This window comes from Glandiceps talaboti, chromosome 8, assembly GCF_964340395.1.
Source record: "Glandiceps talaboti chromosome 8, keGlaTala1.1, whole genome shotgun sequence".
In the NCBI taxonomy this organism is placed as follows: Eukaryota; Metazoa; Hemichordata; class Enteropneusta; family Spengelidae; genus Glandiceps; species Glandiceps talaboti.
The window spans coordinates 9,219,806-9,237,901 of record NC_135556.1 but is presented as its reverse complement, the minus strand read 5'-3'; the positions used below and the strand labels follow the sequence as shown (position 1 = coordinate 9,237,901).

At 36.1% G+C, this 18,096-nt stretch overlaps 1 protein-coding gene across 1 annotated transcript; it reads right to left on the bottom strand.

Annotated features, from left to right (window-relative positions):
* Window positions 1–946: 946 nt before the first annotated feature.
* LOC144439143 (uncharacterized) lies at window positions 947–17,707 on the bottom strand. The gene is made up of 6 exons (XM_078128412.1): window positions 17,632–17,707; window positions 15,031–15,081; window positions 13,768–14,061; window positions 3,839–3,907; window positions 1,576–1,797; window positions 947–1,122 (listed from the first exon to the last, which is right to left on the bottom strand). The coding sequence occupies exons 1-6, from the start codon at window positions 17,705–17,707 to the stop codon at window positions 947–949; spliced, it is 888 nt and encodes a 295-aa protein (XP_077984538.1).
* Between the last annotated feature and the right edge of the window lie 389 nt (window positions 17,708–18,096).

Below are 18,096 nucleotides of genomic sequence, written 5' to 3'. Positions count from 1 at the left end.
TTGCATAATTAATGATTTTCAGTATTTAGGCTACTTTAAAATGCACACTTCAAAGTTCATTGGTACACAGTTCGAACATAACGTTAATCTGGAAAGCTTGTTGATGTAGATTTTAGTTTTAATGGGTTATTTGTGTTATTAATGATTTTCAGTAATTAGGCTATATCTTAAGAATGCACTATTCAATTCCAATATTATAATTTGGTACATACTTATGTTACATTGTAAAATGCTTGGTTAGTTATCATTCTTTCATTGTTGCATAATTAACGATTTTTAGTAACTTTATATTTTAAGAACACACGCTTCAAATTTCATATAATTTGATGCATGCATTGATATGTACTATGCATGGAAGTTCAATATTTTGCATTTAGACAATGTGTGTATTAAAGAGCAGCAATTTAATATTGGCCCGAGGTTTGTCCTGGCGGAATATATCAAGTGTAGGCCTGGTTCGGTGAAAATTAAGGGGCGAGATCAATAGTTCAAGGTAGGATAAACAAAAATTAAATTCTTTTACTTTGGGGTGGGGGTTTGTGCCATTTTAGTTCTCATCCAACAAAATAAATTTTACTTTGGATAGATGTTTTGTACCCCTAAGTACAAATATTTCTTTAAAACATGGATGAATTGAGAAATGGAAGATAGTAAATGCATGGTAATAAGAATAAAGTGTCAGCAAAAGAACTACTTTTTACTCACTACATACTGGCTTTATATCCATAGCACTACATACTGCTGCATACTGATTTGAAATTGATTGTGTGGTTTGAAGCATTTTCAATTTTGGCCAATTTAGTAAGACGGGGGGGGGGGTTAGGCCTAAGTATAAGAATTTAGTTTTTTATCCTACATTGAATTATTGATATCACCCCTAAGCTTATGGTTAGCAGCATTTATCGTCGAATTGGTGACACGATCGTCACACTGTTGATTTCAGCCTCTACCGAGAGCAGCATATACAGCATCCAACGATTATACCAATGCAGCCTCCCAATCCGATCAATATGTAGGATGTCGTTATCAGCCAAAATGAGAACAGATACAGAGTCTGATCACAATAGTTTCCTCCAGTAGAGTCGTCATAATCTGGTTCTGTGCGATAGATCCACACATTGCCTGTAAAAAGACCACAGAATGAAATAATTACATAATTAGCAACGTAAAAAATAACCACAGAATTATAAATACACACATATAGCCGGTTTCAAGTTCAGCGGATCAGTTTCTTGCTACATTTTGTTTAAATAAAATGAGTTGATGTGACACCATGCAGACATCAAATGCAGATATCAAAACATTGGCTCCCTTGTGTCTACGTCAAATTGCACTATACGTTTAAATGATTCATTTCACTGCTTGTGTAGAATGTACAGTTTCTTATTGGTTTCTGCATAGTTGTATCAAACAAAGTCAGTTAACACTAACATGAAACTGGTTGTACAATCTTCAGAACAGCTGAACGGTATAAACTCAAATGATCTGTATATTCGCAGCAATGTTTTCTTTTTTCCTATTCATTCTTTTCGTCAGTTTTTCCCTAAATTAAACTTTTAAGTAAGCAATCCTTACCTGCAATGAACCATGCAAAATTAAACAGATAGATAAGAGCAGATACAACGCGAACACACTTTCCTAGCATACCAGTGCTACCATCATCATCATCGTTGCCACTTCTCTTCTTTTGAGAGCTCCACATCGACAGAATCAATGCCACGAACTGAAATACGCCACCTACGATCAGGTATGTGGGTATGTATTTTTCGGCTGGGCAGTCGTCCATATATAAGGCACCTGTAAAGATTCAATGCGTTAAATGCATTTTGTATTATCTATTTTCCTTAGCGTTATTATCAAAGTCGAAGTAAATTAAATGCAAGACTTTAAATATGTTTTTTTATTTTTTTCAAGTTCATTTCTTTAGGCCAAATACACGTGTAGGGTCTCAGGACGCAACAGCCTTTTGTTGTCATAGTATTATCAAACTTTTCTTGAATTTTTTAACAGTATGTACAAAGATTAATTGCTAATCTTAGATGGTACTATCTTTTAAAGCTGTGAAATTATTGCCTAAAAGGTTGTGGATACTCTAAAATGCCTTTTTAAAAGAGAGTATTACAACTCTCCGACTCTCCCCTACGTACACAACCATCAGATTCAGATGCGTTGGCTTTTAATACAATGGTGACATTTAAATTTTCACGAACATCTTTATAATTTCAACCCTATGTAAGTTATAAAGAGTTTCTGATTCATGGTAGATCTGACTTGTAAGGCTTGGAAATTATTGTAAGAAAGGGTTTGAATAGCCTAAAAAATTGGTTTTAACACTTCCAGAGCTTCTAGGGGGATACCCCATGTGACCCCTCCCCTTTAGAGGTAGACATCACTGTCTCAAACTCCTCCCTCTACCTTTTACTGTCAAGATGCTATTAAACTTTTTTCTTTTTTTAAAAACATTCCAACCCAATGTATATGTTACTAACTAATTACATGAAGATGCCGTCTTGTAAAGCTGAAAGATTAATGCCGAAAAGGTCAACCTGAATAGCCTAAAAATTGGTTTTAAATGTAAAAATCCTCCAGACCTTCTAGGGGGGCCCCTATGACCCCCCCCCCCCCATGCTATTAAACTTTTTAGAAAATATTTGAACCCTATGTTGATTATTACATGATGGTGCTGTCTTACAAAACATTTGCGAGACAGCTGACCACTCTAAGTCACGGTGAAATACCTAGCCTGTTTTCGGTTTTACCACAGGGACCAGCGAACATGTAATTAATTAATTGATTGATCGATTTATTGATTGATTTATTATTTGGTTGAATGATTGATCGATTGAATGATTAATTTTGTGGTGAAATATAACTTATTTTGTGTGTGATATTGATCAATTCACTCATTGAGTTTTGTGGTGATATAAAACTTTTTTTTTCTTCCTTCCCTGGCTAGTTTTCTCTCTGTAATTCACTCTTTATTGACTAAATAAAGACATCTTATCCATTTTTCTCCTCTTATCTAAATTAAAACACCCCTAATCTCAAAATATCCAACAGATCGGTTACTGCAAAAATTTGCTTTATGTCTTATCTTCTGGGAGATTATCACACTGGACAAACAATCAATCATGCACATACCAGTATGTGCATGATTGATTGTTTGTCTGGCATGATAATCTCCCAGAAGATAAGACATAAAGCAAATTTTCGCAGTAATAGATCCATGGTAATTATGAGATTAGAGGTGTTTTAATTTAGATAAGAGAAGAAGAATGGACAGGGTGTCTTTATTTAGTCAATAAAGAGAGAATTATATACAGTTGAAAGAGAGAAAAGTAGCCAGGGAAAGAAGAAGACAAAGTTTTATATCACCACAAAAGTCAAGGAGTCAATTGATCAATGTTATCAAACACAAAATAAGTTTCAATCGATCAATCATTCAACCAAATAATAAATCAAACAATAAATCGATCAATCGATCGATTAATCAATTACATGCTTGCTGGCCCCTGTGGTTTTACAGAGAGGGGAATCAGTGACTTTTTCGGCTCGATGGAAAAGTCCATCACCCCAAACACCCACCCTACCCACCCACCCCATCCCCGACTGAAAAAAAACTGGCCCGTCCCTAAGACAAAATTAACCCGCTTAATTAGTTCCAACAAATATTACATTATCATTACACGAAATTCTGAGCACCCAAACATATAACACACGATTCGCAATTCTGCAAGTCAGTCATGTTTTTTGTGTAAATATTTGGGGAATGAGAATAGATAGATAAAAATCAAAATCATATATTTGGAAAGCGGAGAAGAAGTGTGAATAGACTTACCCATGACGATCATTGTGATAGGTATCGCTGTCATTATGCCCATTATAATGATACCTCCCAGTAAGACAGCTATAAAACAAAGCAGTTACAACATTATATGTGTCGTTCAACTTGTATCACCACTGTTTTAAATATCAAGTGTGTGGTTGTCCTTTGAAAACTGCACACACTAATATATAGCTACGCACACACACACACACACACACACACACACACACACACACACACACACACACACACACACACACACACATACATACATACATACATACATACATACATACATACATACATACATACATACATACATACTCGGAATGCGACCAGTCAGTCTAGCCTAACATACATATACTGTGCTAAGAAGATATCTTGTTACGTGAACCACACAGAATTCCTTCTTAGCTACTCTGAAACTATCTTTGACTGAGGATTGTCGCCCTGCCAATGGAAATATCAAATGATACATGTATAATGTAAACCGGGAATGTAAATCGACAAGTCGCCAATTTCGTAACTCCAAATTCCCATGTGCAGCTGAATAAATTCAGTTTATAAATGAAAATGTATACGGAGCCTGTGTAGTCGCATTCTTTTAGCCTTGACGCAACGAATGGGGTTCTCTTCCCTTAAATACATCGTAAACAACTTGAAATATCCAACTACACTTTCATTCTCGTTCTTTTTTGTGAATCACCATGAAGTTCTTAAATCGCAACAAATATTGGTATATTTGTGTGGTGGAAACGGCACTGTTGATCGAGATTGCTATTCATTCTGTCAGTATTTTACCCCATTTCCAAGAGAACGGAGAACAAAAGAATTGGCCATTCAGACTGCAAACAGGAAATTGAGAATACAGCGCTCTCGCTCAAATTGGAGTATCGTTACCTCATAATACCGTTTCATAAGAGCTTTGTCCCTTGGTACTCTGTAGAAGTGTAAATATAATCAGAGATATTTTTCGTATTGTTTAAACATCGAGGAAAGCAGCAGTGCTTTATGATTAACCGAATAACCTATATCATGTATAGCCCCAAGGTACACACAGACAGGAAGTAGAGTGCGCATGCCACCATGGCAAGTTTTGGAAAGGCCTATTGTATACTTACATGTCATTGCTCCCCCTATTCCACCACTATCAGAGTCGGTACACATTTTATAAATGTTGTTTTAAGTTTGATATGAACTGTAAAAGAATGAATAAGACAAGTAAAACATGATTACTGCGGAAATTACCGAAGTGTTCAAGGGACAAAATAAAAGGTGCCGCCGCCAGCGCCTACGGCCTACGACCACTACTTATCAGTAGCTGTCACTTAAATTTTCAAATGAAAACATCAACCTGCCAAGCAGAACATTGACGCGCGAAACAGAAAAGTTTGAAGCGCGAAACAGAAAAGATGGAGTCGGCATATCAAAAAGAGAAAACCATGCCCAGTGTCTGGACAAGTATTTCGAGGCCCTAAAAAGGCTGGTTACACGAGTTTGTGAGCTATTGCACGATTAACGTCTGAAGACATCCAAGACTTTCTACCTGAAATACCCCTGAGTCATAAACGGCTGCTTCTATTTATTAAATTAATTAAAATTGAGGGATGTATTTACGAAATTCGTCAGTGGATGGATAACAACATGCTTGCACTTAATGATGGCAAGACAGAGGTAATAAAATTCTCCTCGAAGTTTGGAAATGGGGACAGGCCACGGGAGTGCGACATACAAGTTGGGAGTGCCATAGTTCATTCTTCTTCGATTGTTCGAGACCTTGGTGTCACACTTGATGCATCAATGACAATGACATCTCACATTGCTAGTATATGTAAGTCAGCGTCCTTTGCTCTTTGGAAAATAGGAAAAATCCGTAATCTTTTAGATCAACAGTCCACAGAAAAATTAGTGCATGCGTTCGTTACATCTCGACTTGACTACTGTAATTCTCTACTTTATGGCCTGCCAGATTATCAAATCCATAAGCTCCAGTCAATTCAGAATGCTGCTGCACGCCTAGTCATGAAAACACCCCGAACAGACCATATTACACCAGTACTTCATAATTTACATTGGCTGCCCATACAAAAACGGATAAACTTCAAAATTCTATGTTTAACATACAAGGTTTTAAGTAACATGTCCCCTGTTTGTCTCAGAGAACTGTTAGAAATCCGTTCTTCTGGTCGTACCCTTCGTTCCTCTACCGAAGGTGCTCATACACTTCACCAGCCAATTGCCAACACGGTTTTTTATGGAGACAGGGCTTTTTCGGTGTGTGCTCCGCGTCTCTAGAATCGGCTACCAGTTTCACTCCGTCTTAGCGTAAATATTGATGTTTTTAAATCAAATCTTAAGACACACCTTTTTATTGAATGAAAGTATTTTATTGATGGTTTTTTAATTCTTTTTACCAAGTTGTGTGAAGCGCTTTCAGATGTTTTGTTTTACATGTAAAGCGTTTTTAAAGAAATAAATATTATTATTATTATTATTATTATTATTATTATTATTATTATTATTATTATTATTATTATTATTCTAGACGAGTCTTCCAAGTTGCGTATCCCCATAAAGCAGGGTGCAATCAAGTCATCACTTGAGTCTGACAATGAAGCAGTAATTAACTCGAAGGTGGAATCTTTTAATAATATTGAGCAACTGCATGTTGGTGCGAATCCCCACTTTGTCAATCAACCCACTACCATGACCAAAACAGAAATAAATATTTCCTCCAAGGGGAAGTGGTCACGTTCGCCAACGAACGAAGTTACTATGTCACATACAGGTAAACGACAACACAGCAAAAATTCGTCTAGTCACACAGAAGTGATACGCAACAATCCGTCCAGTCACAGAATGATACGTTAATGAGAAAGTGAAATTTGATATGGACAGGGCCGAAAATTTGCAAAGACTAGAAAAAGACCTATGTTGTATGCAGGAATCCTTTCGGCCTACAACTACAACCACGAAACACGACCTGTCATGCAGAAATTGTCACCAAAAATTAAGCCCGGTGTTGAACTGCAAATTTCCGAAGTGTGAAAGTGCGTCGTTCTGCAAAGACATCGGTCGAAGTGAACACAGAAAAGAAAAAAGAAAGATACAAAGCAACTAAGGAGAAAAGAAAAGAAAAGAAGCTACAGCTAGCTACAGCAATTTTGTAAATCTATTACAGCAAGTCCTAGCACCAACGCTTCTAAAATTAGAGGAAAATTAATCAACAGCAATACGGACAAATATCTGTCTGCACACGCTGGAAGTCAATACCGGTGCACGAAAACTGAAGACTGCTCTGGGTGGTAATACGCCTGTGGAAACCTAAGATATCCAAGAGCGTATTATTTTGACGAAAAATCGACTTCAAAAAATACCACAGCAAGAAAAAGCGAAAGTAAAGTAATTGATTTGTGGAAAAATGAAAGGAATCAGGTCAGGTATGGGGTGAGATCCCCGTCAAAATAAATATATTTAATGTATTTTAAGATTTCCACAATTATTTCTGTATTTATTAACTTTTTTTATTTTCATTATTTATGTAATTATTTTTAAAATTTATATTTCATTATTAAATATTTCCACAATTATTTCTGTATTTATTCACTTTTTATTATAATTATTTTTGTTTTTATTTTTAGAATGTATAATTTCGTTATTAAATATTTCCACAATTTCATTTTTATTCACTTATTTATTATAATTATTTCTTTATATATTCACTTATATTTATTTTCATTATTTCTGTATTTGTTCTTAATTTGCTTTTTATTTTTATTTTTCTATTATTAATTCAAGTTGAATTACTTGACTTATGTCAAGAAACTTGCTTATAAAATTAATAATTTCGTTATTTAAGTCTGTATTTTGCATCTGATTTCTCTTTTCATCACCATTATTATTATTATAGTTTAAAGTAATTTATTCTCTATGCCTGCAAACCATGTTTAGTTGATAACTTAAACTTGAACAATTACAATTACAATTGATAAATATTTTATTTTGGCGGAGATCTCACAGTAGTTTAAAGTAATTTATTCTCTATGTTAGTTGATAACTTAAACTTGAACAATTACAATTGATGAATATTTTATTTTGGCAGAGATCTCACGGTAGTTTAAAGTAATTTATTCTCTATGCCTGCAAACCATGTTTAGTTTATAACTTAAACTTGAACAATTACAATTACAATTGATAAATATTTTATTTTGGCAGAGATCTCACCGGTGCAGTTTAAAGTAATTTATTCACTATGCTTGAAAACCATGGTTCGGGGCCATAGATTCGTCCTATGACTGCAACGTGCAACGTATTTGGCCCGGAACATGGTTATCAAGCACAGTGAATAAATTTCTTCAACTACGGTGAGATCTCCGCCAAAATACAATAATTAATTTATTCTCTATGCCTGCAAACCATGTTTAGTTGATAACTTAAACTTGAACAATTACAATTACAATTGATAAATATTTTATTTTGGCAGAGATCTCACCGTAGTTTAAAGTAATTTATTCTCTATACCTGCAAACCATGTTTAGTTTATAACTTAAACTTGAACAATTACAATTACAATTGATAAATATTTTATTTTGGCGGAGATCTCACCGGTGCAGTTTAAAGTAATTCATTCACTATGCTTGAAAACCATGGTTCGGGGCCATAGATTCGTCCTATGACTGCAACGTGCAACGTATTTGGCCCGGAACATGGTTATCAAGCACAGTGAATAAATTTCTTCAACTACGGTGAGATCTCCGCCAAAATACAATAATTAATTTATTCTCTATGCCTGCAAACCATGTTCAGGGGCCTACGATACGTCATATGACGTATTTGCATCACTTCTCTCCAATCACGATTGATCACTAACTGACTATCATATGCATCATGGTGACTGAGCTTATAAATCTATGTGATGTATATGCCTGGAATCGTAAATTGTATCATGTAACAATATTATATTCTGGCCTTTGAGTGAGAAATAAGACAAGTAAAATTTATAACTGTGAGTAAATGTATGTACTTATACTATACTAACACAAGTTATGTGACACTACGAGAAGGTCAATTTAAATTAATTAAAATGATAATTAATCAGTATTACGTGAAATAATAGCCTCTTCAAGTTGAAGTTGGTATGAATATTACACATGTATTAATTTCATTAATTTCAATAATATCCGCACTTAATTTTATATACATTATATATGAATATAATTAATATACATTTATAAATATGAATCTAATTCATCGTAATACCACGGACCACTCTAACACATGACCATATATAGACTAAACCATGTAACCATACATAGACTTAAACACCTGACCATACATAGACCAAAACACGTGACCATATATAGACTGAAACACGTGACCACATAAAGACCAAAACACAAGACCATACATAGACTGAAACACGTGGCCATATATAGACTAAAACACGTGACCATATATAGACTGAAACACGTGACCACATAAAGACCAAAACACGTGACCATACCTAGATTGAAAACACGTGACAATATATAGACTAATACACGTGACCATATATAGACCGAAACATGAGACAATATATAAACTGAAACACGTGGTCATATATAGACTACAACACATGACTATATGTAGACTGAAACACGTGACCATATATAGACCGAAACACGTGACCATATATAGACTGCAACATGTGACCATATTTAGACTGAAACACGTGACCGTATATAAACTGAAACATATGACTATATATAGACTAAAACTGATTTGTAAAATCTAGACGTCGGAGGGATGATATACACCATACAAACTGTAATCGTGATAACAAATCAATTGATATACCAAATATGTTTTATACATTTCATACAACGGGCTTTTAATTGAAATAATGTTAACATCTGTGTTTTCCCATTTTCTGTTCAAAATCTGACATATTTGTACTGTCAATCATAGACCACAGACATAATAGCATTTCTAATGTGCGTATCCCGGAATACTAGTTGTCCAAAAGGTATACATCTAATCGTCAAATTAGTTTGAAACTGACCACACGTCGCAACTTACTACCTGCAGTACATCCAACAATTGTACAATCGATATGGTTTAAAATCTATCAAATTCTGAAGACTACCTAAACAAGAAGAGAAACTCGCCCAGCATATGTTAAACTTTTAAGATCACTGATTCCCTACATTATAAAAGCGATCAAGCCAAGAAACATGGGATGTTGAATACGTCATTACCCAGATTTCACAGTCATGGTTAAATTAGTAATTATACTGTCAGCTGCTTGCAAGAAACACGATCTTTGCCATTACGCTTTGTTGAAGGCCGATAGATTAATTGAAATAATTTCTTTCAATTCGTATCCAGTTGCGTTTCAGTGGATGTATTTTTGCTGAATTGAAATGGTTATAACCGTCGTGTAATTACCACCAAACGGGGTCCCCGGTGAATAGTTTCCAACCATTTATCATGTACGCATGTACAGGATTCGTTTATCTTCTTCAACATTTGCACAAGTGCTGTACTTTCAATACACTACCATCACAGTCGCTTGTAAACTGTTATTCCTTTCCTAAATGGTTTTATTCTTGTCTATGACGGTCCTAATACCGGGTGTTGTATGTATGTAGGGGGTATGACATCGCTACCGATTTTATAAGAATATCGCCAATCCCTATAATAACGTCATTGTTCTGTATTAGGACCGTCATAGACAAGAATAAAACCATTTAGGAAAGGAATAACAGTTTACAAGCGACTGTGACCACAGCTCGGTAAATTATGTGTACTAAACCTTGGCTTTTGAGCAAAAAGAAAGAGACAAATAAATTCATGACTGAGTAAATTTTACTTCTTTTTAATGATTACTTTGGGACAGCTGGGACGACGCGATAGCCGTCAGATATTTTCTTCAAAAATGACACAACGTAATGCATGTGTAGAACCAACAACATTGTTTATGTCTTCCGTATGGGTAATCTGAAGTGCCGTGCCGCCGGGCAAGCAATGCAGTCTAAATGCCACCCATCAACATGCGTGCGGCAAATTTCATAGCCGCCCCCCCCCCCCTCCTCCAGTTTGGGATAATTTTCCGGTAAAATGTCATGGAGATCAGTCGCTGTACTGTCGTACACTTTCCGCCATACTCATGATACTTGATTTACTAACAGTGTACTACGTCATGAATGACATATCTTTGGCCCCGGAACATGGTTTGCAAGCATAGTGAATAAATTAAATATTTCAAGTTGATAACTTAAACTTAAACAATTACAATTGATGAAAAGCACAAATAAGAATCAAAATATAGACTTAAATAACAAAATACTGAATTGAAAAAATAATTTAATGATAAGCTTAAGAGAACATCATAATTAAAATATATTGCTGAGAATGTTTAAATTGGCAAATGAAATAATGAAATGATTTAATACGATAAATAATTCAAATCTTAATAATTGTGAGGAAAAGTGAAATCAGATGCAAAATACAGACTTAAATAACGGAATTATAAATTTTAAAAAAACTAATTGAATGTTAAGAAATAAAGGTAAATGATTAAATAAGCAAGTTTCTTGACATAAGTGAAATAATTGATCTTGAATAATAGAAAAATAAAAATAACAAGAACAAATTGCAAATTAAGAACAAAATACAGAAATAATCAAAATAAATAAATGAATAAATAAATAATGAAATATTTCAAAAATAATTAAAATTAATTTGACAAGGGAAATACACCTATTTCATTAAAATAAATAAGTGAATAAATAAAGAAATAATTATAATATATAAGTGAATAAATAAATACAGAAATAATTGTGGAAATATTTAATAAAAATAATTGAAATAAATTAATTTGACAATAAAGTAAATACATCTATTTTATTAAAATAAATAAGTGAATCAATAAATACAGAAATAATTATAATAAAATAAATTAATTTGACAATAAAGTAAATACATTAATTTTATTAAAATAAAGAAGTGAATAAATACAGAAATAATTGTGTCAATTAAATACATCTATAAATTTGGCGGGGATCTCACCCCATAGTCAGGCCAGGTGATAGGTACATTCTATTGCTTTGTAATTGTGGATTTCCATCCTTGGGTTCGCATCTACCATTGATACTCACTTCTTTTGTACGCAATGTAACAAATAGGCTTTGATTTCTACTTGCCTACTACAAATTTTATGACACATCTACATGTGTATGCTCCGTGTAAGTGGAAAGCAAAAGTGGTAATTAATGACTTTCAATAGAGACGTCGTTTGAGCAGTCTGGAGTATTCATAGAATGTGAACAGAGTGTGAACATATTCGAGAACTAACATCGTTGAATTAGCATTGAAAGGAAAGATGAAATTTGCCATGGATCCGATTGTGAATGTGAATCAAAAAAATATGTAGGCGATACCTGGCCTGTAGCTGTGTTTTGTATCGACCGCCTGCATGGAAAAAGACAGCTTTAGATACTACTACTACTACTACTACTACTACTACTACTACTACTACTACTACTACTACTACTACTACTACTACTACTACTACTTATGAGAAAGATAAAAAAAACTCTGAACTTTGAAAAGCGATGTTGTTTTGGAGACAAAACAGCAAGATGAACTACTTCTGAAACTTGGTATAGAAGAGAGTATAAAGACGTATGAAGAAGAACGTGAAAGTAGAGCGACGGATTGTATTGACTCCATGGGAGTGGTTTTTTCGTTGCATTGTCAAATATGCAACAACAAATATATATCTTAACTGAACAACAACAGAAATTCGACAGCAGCACTGTCGATCAAGAAAAAACAAACCCGTCTCTGAAAAAATTGACCTTGGAACAGAAGGCTGCACGTCAACAGCAAAGTAAGCTTATGTCTAAGATTGTTCTTTCTGATGATTCGGCATTTGATGCGGATAAATTTGAGGATGGAAATGAAAGTGACGATACCCATAGACCACGTAAAAGTATGTTCACTATGGAGACCATATTGTCACAGCCAACGCCAAACAGCTTGGTCAGAACAAAACATTGGACCACAATAGAATAAAGGTTATTCACTCAACGTGGATAAGATGTATAAAGGGCTATCCTACTCACTTCCTATGCATATACCTAACATTTATAGCCAAGGCAGAAGTCAGCAATATGGTGGCAATACCCAACACCGGGAACAGGACCAAATACCAGGGAACATGCAAATTGAAGTAGTGTATAAACTAGATTACAACAAGATGCATTTACGCAAGGCCATGTTGATTTTTTTCCAACAGGTACTTGAGCAAGTACACCTGCAGTCTGTCACTGATTTTCATCCCACCCTGCCAGCTACTAGTCTGTTGACGCCTGTAGGATCTACCACCCTGCCAGCTACTAGTCTATGCACACCTGTAAGACCTACCACCCTGCCAGTTACTAGTATATGCACACCTGTAGGATCTACCACCCTGCCAGCTACTAGTCTATGCACACCTGTAGGATATACCACCCTGCCAGCTAATAGTCTATGCACACCTGTAGGATCTACCACCCTGCCAGCTAATAGTCTATGTACACCTGTAGGATCTACCACCCTGCCAGCTAATAGTCTATGCACACCTGTAGGATCTACCACCCTGCCAGCTAATAGTCTATGTACACCTGTAGGATATACCACCCTGCCAGCTTCTAGTCTATGCACACCTGTAGGATCTACCACCCTGCCAGCTACTAGTCTGTGCACACCTGTAGGATCTACCACCCTGCCAGCTACTAGTCTGTGCACACCTGTAGGATCTACCACCCTGCCAGCTACTAGTCTATGTACACCTGTAGGATACACCACCCTGCCAGCTACTAGTCTATGCACACCTGTAGGATCTACTACCCTGCCAGCTACAACTCTATGCACACCTGTAGGATCTACCACCCTGCCAGCTACTAGTCTATGCACACCTGTAGGATCTACCACCCTGCCAGCTATTAGTCTATGCACACCTGTAGGATCTACCACCCTGCCAGCTACAAGTCTATGCACACCTGTAGGATATACCACCCTGCCAGCTTCTAGTCTATGCACACCTGTAGGATATACCACCCTGCCAGCTTCTAGTCTATGCACACCTGTAGGATCTACCAACCTGTCAGCTACTAGTCTATGCACACCTGTAGGATCTACCACCCTGCCAGCTACAACTCTATGCACACCTGTAGGATCTACCACCCTGCCAGCTATTAGTCTATGCACACCTGTAGGATATACCACCCTGCCAGCTACAAGTCTATGCACACCTGTAGGATCTACCACCCTGCCAGCTACTAGTCTATGCACACCTGTAGGATCTACCACCCTGCCAGCTACTAGTCTATGTACACCTGTAGCAACTACCACTCTGCCAGCTACTAGTCTATGCACACCTGTAGGATCTACCACCTGCATGCCAGCTACTAGTCTGTGCACACCTGTAGGATATACCACCCTGCCAGCTTCTAGTCTATGCACACCTGTAGGATCTACCACCCTGCCAGCTACAAGTCTATGTACACCTGTAGGATCTACCACCCTGCCAGCTAATAGTCTATGTACACCTGTAGGATCTACTACCCTGTCAGCTACTAGTCTATGCACACCTATATGATCTACCACCCTGTCAGCTACTAGTCTATGTACACATGTAGGATCTGCCACCCTGCCAGCTACTAGTCTATGCACACCTGTAGGATATACCACCCTGCCAGCTACTAGTCTATGCACATCTGTAGGATCTACCACCCTGCCAGCTACTAGTCTATGCACACCTGTAGGATCTACCACCCTGCCAGCTACTAGTCTATGCACATCTGTAGGATATACCACCCTGCCAGCTACTAGTCTATGCACATCTGTAGGATCTACCACCCTGCCAGCTACTAGTCTATGCACACCTGTAGGATCTACCACCCTGCCAGCTACTAGTCTATGCACATCTGTAGGATCTACCACCCTGCCAGCTACTAGTCTATGCACACCTGTAGGATATACCACCCTGCCAGCTACTAGTCTATGCACACCTGTAGGATCTACCACCCTGCCAGCTACAACTCTATGCACACCTGTAGGATATACCACCCTGCCAGCTACTAGTCTATGCACACCTGTAGGATACACCACCCTGCCAGCTACTAGTCTATGCACACCTGTAGGATCTACCACCCTGCCAGCTACTAGTCTATGCACACCTGTAGGATCTACCACCCTGCCAGCTTCTAGTCTATGTCCACCTGTAGGATCTACAAGTATGATAAACCATGGAAACACTGTAACTGTCAATTCACAATGTCTACCTGAAAACACTCAGTCAGTCAGTCAGTCAGTCAGTCAGTCAGTCAGTCAGTCAGTCAGTCGAAACATCACCCTCACTACAGACACAAAATGTAGAAAATGGAAATACAACCAATCGGTTAGCATTATATGAATCAGCTCGTCTCCTTTGGGATTTGTAAACATTTTTATGTGAAAGGGTGACTTCTACTGAGATTCTAAAGTGATATCTGGAATGAAGGATAACTTGATATATTTGAAGTGAGAATTAGATTGTCAGTTGAATTACTAGTATTTTATATAATAGCAAAAACAGTTTGCGTTCCATGCATAGACTTTCTAGTATATGTTAAACCTGAACATAATAGCAATATTGATAAGGGGATGCCAAACCCTGTACCTATGACCCACATGTTAGGGTAAAAGAACAATTGAACTGGAGAGTGTTGTTTCCTGTCGTGTCTAAACAAGTGACATATGCCAAATACTTTATACTTGGTGACATTGATTATACTCTGTAATTCACACCAATTAATTACTACAGCGTGGTATCTTTTTTTTTCAACTGGTAAACATGTGTAATTATTTTGTTGGTAATAATCAATAATTATCATTAAAATTAAAAAATTAGTTATCTATGTTGAACCATGCTTCCATACAAAGCTTTATGGTGAACACAACAAACCATTTAAAATAATCAAAATGGAAAATTATCAGTTATTTGCATTCATCCAAACAATCTTTCTGAAAAAAAAAATAATAATTGATAAACTTATGCCTGGATGTCAAATGTATGAAAATTATCAAATTTGGGGTTGAATATTTTTCAGTTCACAAATATTATCAAAATTATGACCATAATCATTGAATTTTGTAAAGTCAATTATTCAGAAACTGCCCTTTATAGCCACCATGTGATCAGAAGTGGCTGATTTTACTGAAGTTACTGTAATCATATGGCATACTTTGAGTTTCAAAAAAGAGATTTGTTATAGTAACTGAATTTTATTGTGTTGCTTGTTGGTTCTCTAAAGGTACATTTTCAAACTTGAATCATAAGTGTTTGTTTTTGATGTTCATATGTTGATATTCGTTCTTATCAAAGAATTTCAAACTAAGTTCAGTTCAGTTCACATTATGATAACAGTGAGTGAGTTATGACAAAGCCATTAACATATTGCAGTCTACAATTTTATGAAGTTTTGAAGATACAAAAAGTTTACATGAATAGATCTCATAATGGCATAATGTTGCATGTCAAATGCCAGTTTGGTGAAATTTAATGCATCAAGGTTTCGACCACATTCGATGTTTGTATTTAGTAGTGTGATAATCAGGTCAAAGGTCGATCCTAGTTCTAACTCTAGTGATGACATCACTCTTTCTGATCGTTCACATGAAGCAGATAGTATGATACCATACCGTTCATCAAAACAATATAACAGCCACTTCCAAATTTAGAGATAATTTTGATTATTGATAAGTGTTTCATGGTTCAATAATTTGTAACTGTTCCAGTACAGTAATATTCATTGGATAGTGTTTTTACAACAACTGCATTGTACAGTATAATGTTCTACAGCGAACAATTTCACTTGAAGTTGTCATGTTATATTGTTGACGGTGGGGTTTTATTTATCACATCGAACTGTTTTGTTTTTCAGAAGTTGAAATAAAGTTTAATACTTCATAAAAATTCAATCCACTTTTTAGAGTGCCATCGCTGTGTGTATTTCTACAACTGTCATGACTTTAGTCACTGTGTGAAACGTTCGTGTAAGCCGTGTGTGCATGGAGGGTATACTTCCATGGTGTGTGTGGGCCAGAGTCATGTAATCATTACCGAAATCCGTACAAACGAGGGAAAGTTTCAAATATTCAAGCCCATAATGTCAGTACTGCGTAAATGAACTACAAAGTAAACCAAACATGGCTCATGAAAATGTGAGAATTAGAAAACCTATATCCTGTAGAAATTTACACAAATAGTCTGTTCGCTTTAATATTCCGCTGGAAGGTAGTCTTACAGATTAATTTCTAAAAACCCAACACTACGATAATAACCCAATACATCTGACGGTTTGATTTCTCATAGAGCTTGGCGAACGGCAAGATGAAGGTCTATATTGCTAAAGCGTTGTATTCTGGTCTTGAAAGTGTCTTCTTTAGTTTTCCGAAAACAAATTCGACAGGGTTCAATTCTGAGGTCCCAGAGTAATACGGAGTGTATACTAAAAATGCCCATTGAATTAAGCCAAGCTCCCAAATATCAGCTGACAGATATTTGTCCGTATTGCTGTTGATTTATTTTCCTCTAAATTTAGAAGGTGCTACGACTTGCTGTAATAGATTTACAAAATTGCTGTAATTTCAGCATCTTTTCTTTAATTTTCTCCGTAGTTGATTTGATTTCAACTGCTCGAAATGAAACTAACACTTGGAAGCATTATGACTGGTATGGTATTCACATGAAATTTACATACTGACCATAATTCCATATCACGCATTAAATTAAGTACTTTGTTTTTGTTTTGCTTTGTTACCATGGTAACCAGATTTGATATACGGGTTGATTCTACGTCGTATTGGAGGCATGTCGATCGATAGGTCAGCAGTGTCACCAGAGTTAGAGCGCGATTGATGTTCAGTCCGGGGTCAAAGCACTAGGTCAAACGTTTGATTGATTGTGCGCGTTTTCTGAAACCATGGATATCTCATCAATGCTAAAACCATGTTTGTGATTAATACAAGAAAAACAACAACGATAGTTAGAGATTTACAGGTTGAAACCTGCGGAAGCTTAATGATGACACATGAGTGTTTTTTAAACCATATGAGTTGTTTTTTTACCATGGGAACAGGAGGTTTTTTTACCATGGGAGTAATTTTTTTTTAGTTTTACCATTGGTCCAGGAGTAGTCTTTTTACCATGGGAGTAGTTTTTATATTTCATGGGAGTAGGTTTTTTAAAAAAAAAAAAAAAA

What these genes read in the sequence shown, in the direction of transcription:
- LOC144439143 (XM_078128412.1), bottom strand. Translation starts at nt 17,707, where the DNA reads ATGCCTCCAATACGACGTAGAATCAACCCGTATATCAAATCTGGTTAC. An exon ending in CAGGGTGGTAGATCCTACAG is followed by an intron (nt 14,062 to 15,030) that starts GTGTGCATAGAC and finishes TATATCCTACAG; the next exon opens with GTGTGCATAGACTAATAGCT. An exon ending in TTTTGCATGGTTCATTGCAG is followed by an intron (nt 1,123 to 1,575) that starts GTAAGGATTGCT and finishes GTCTTTTTACAG; the next exon opens with GCAATGTGTGGATCTATCGC.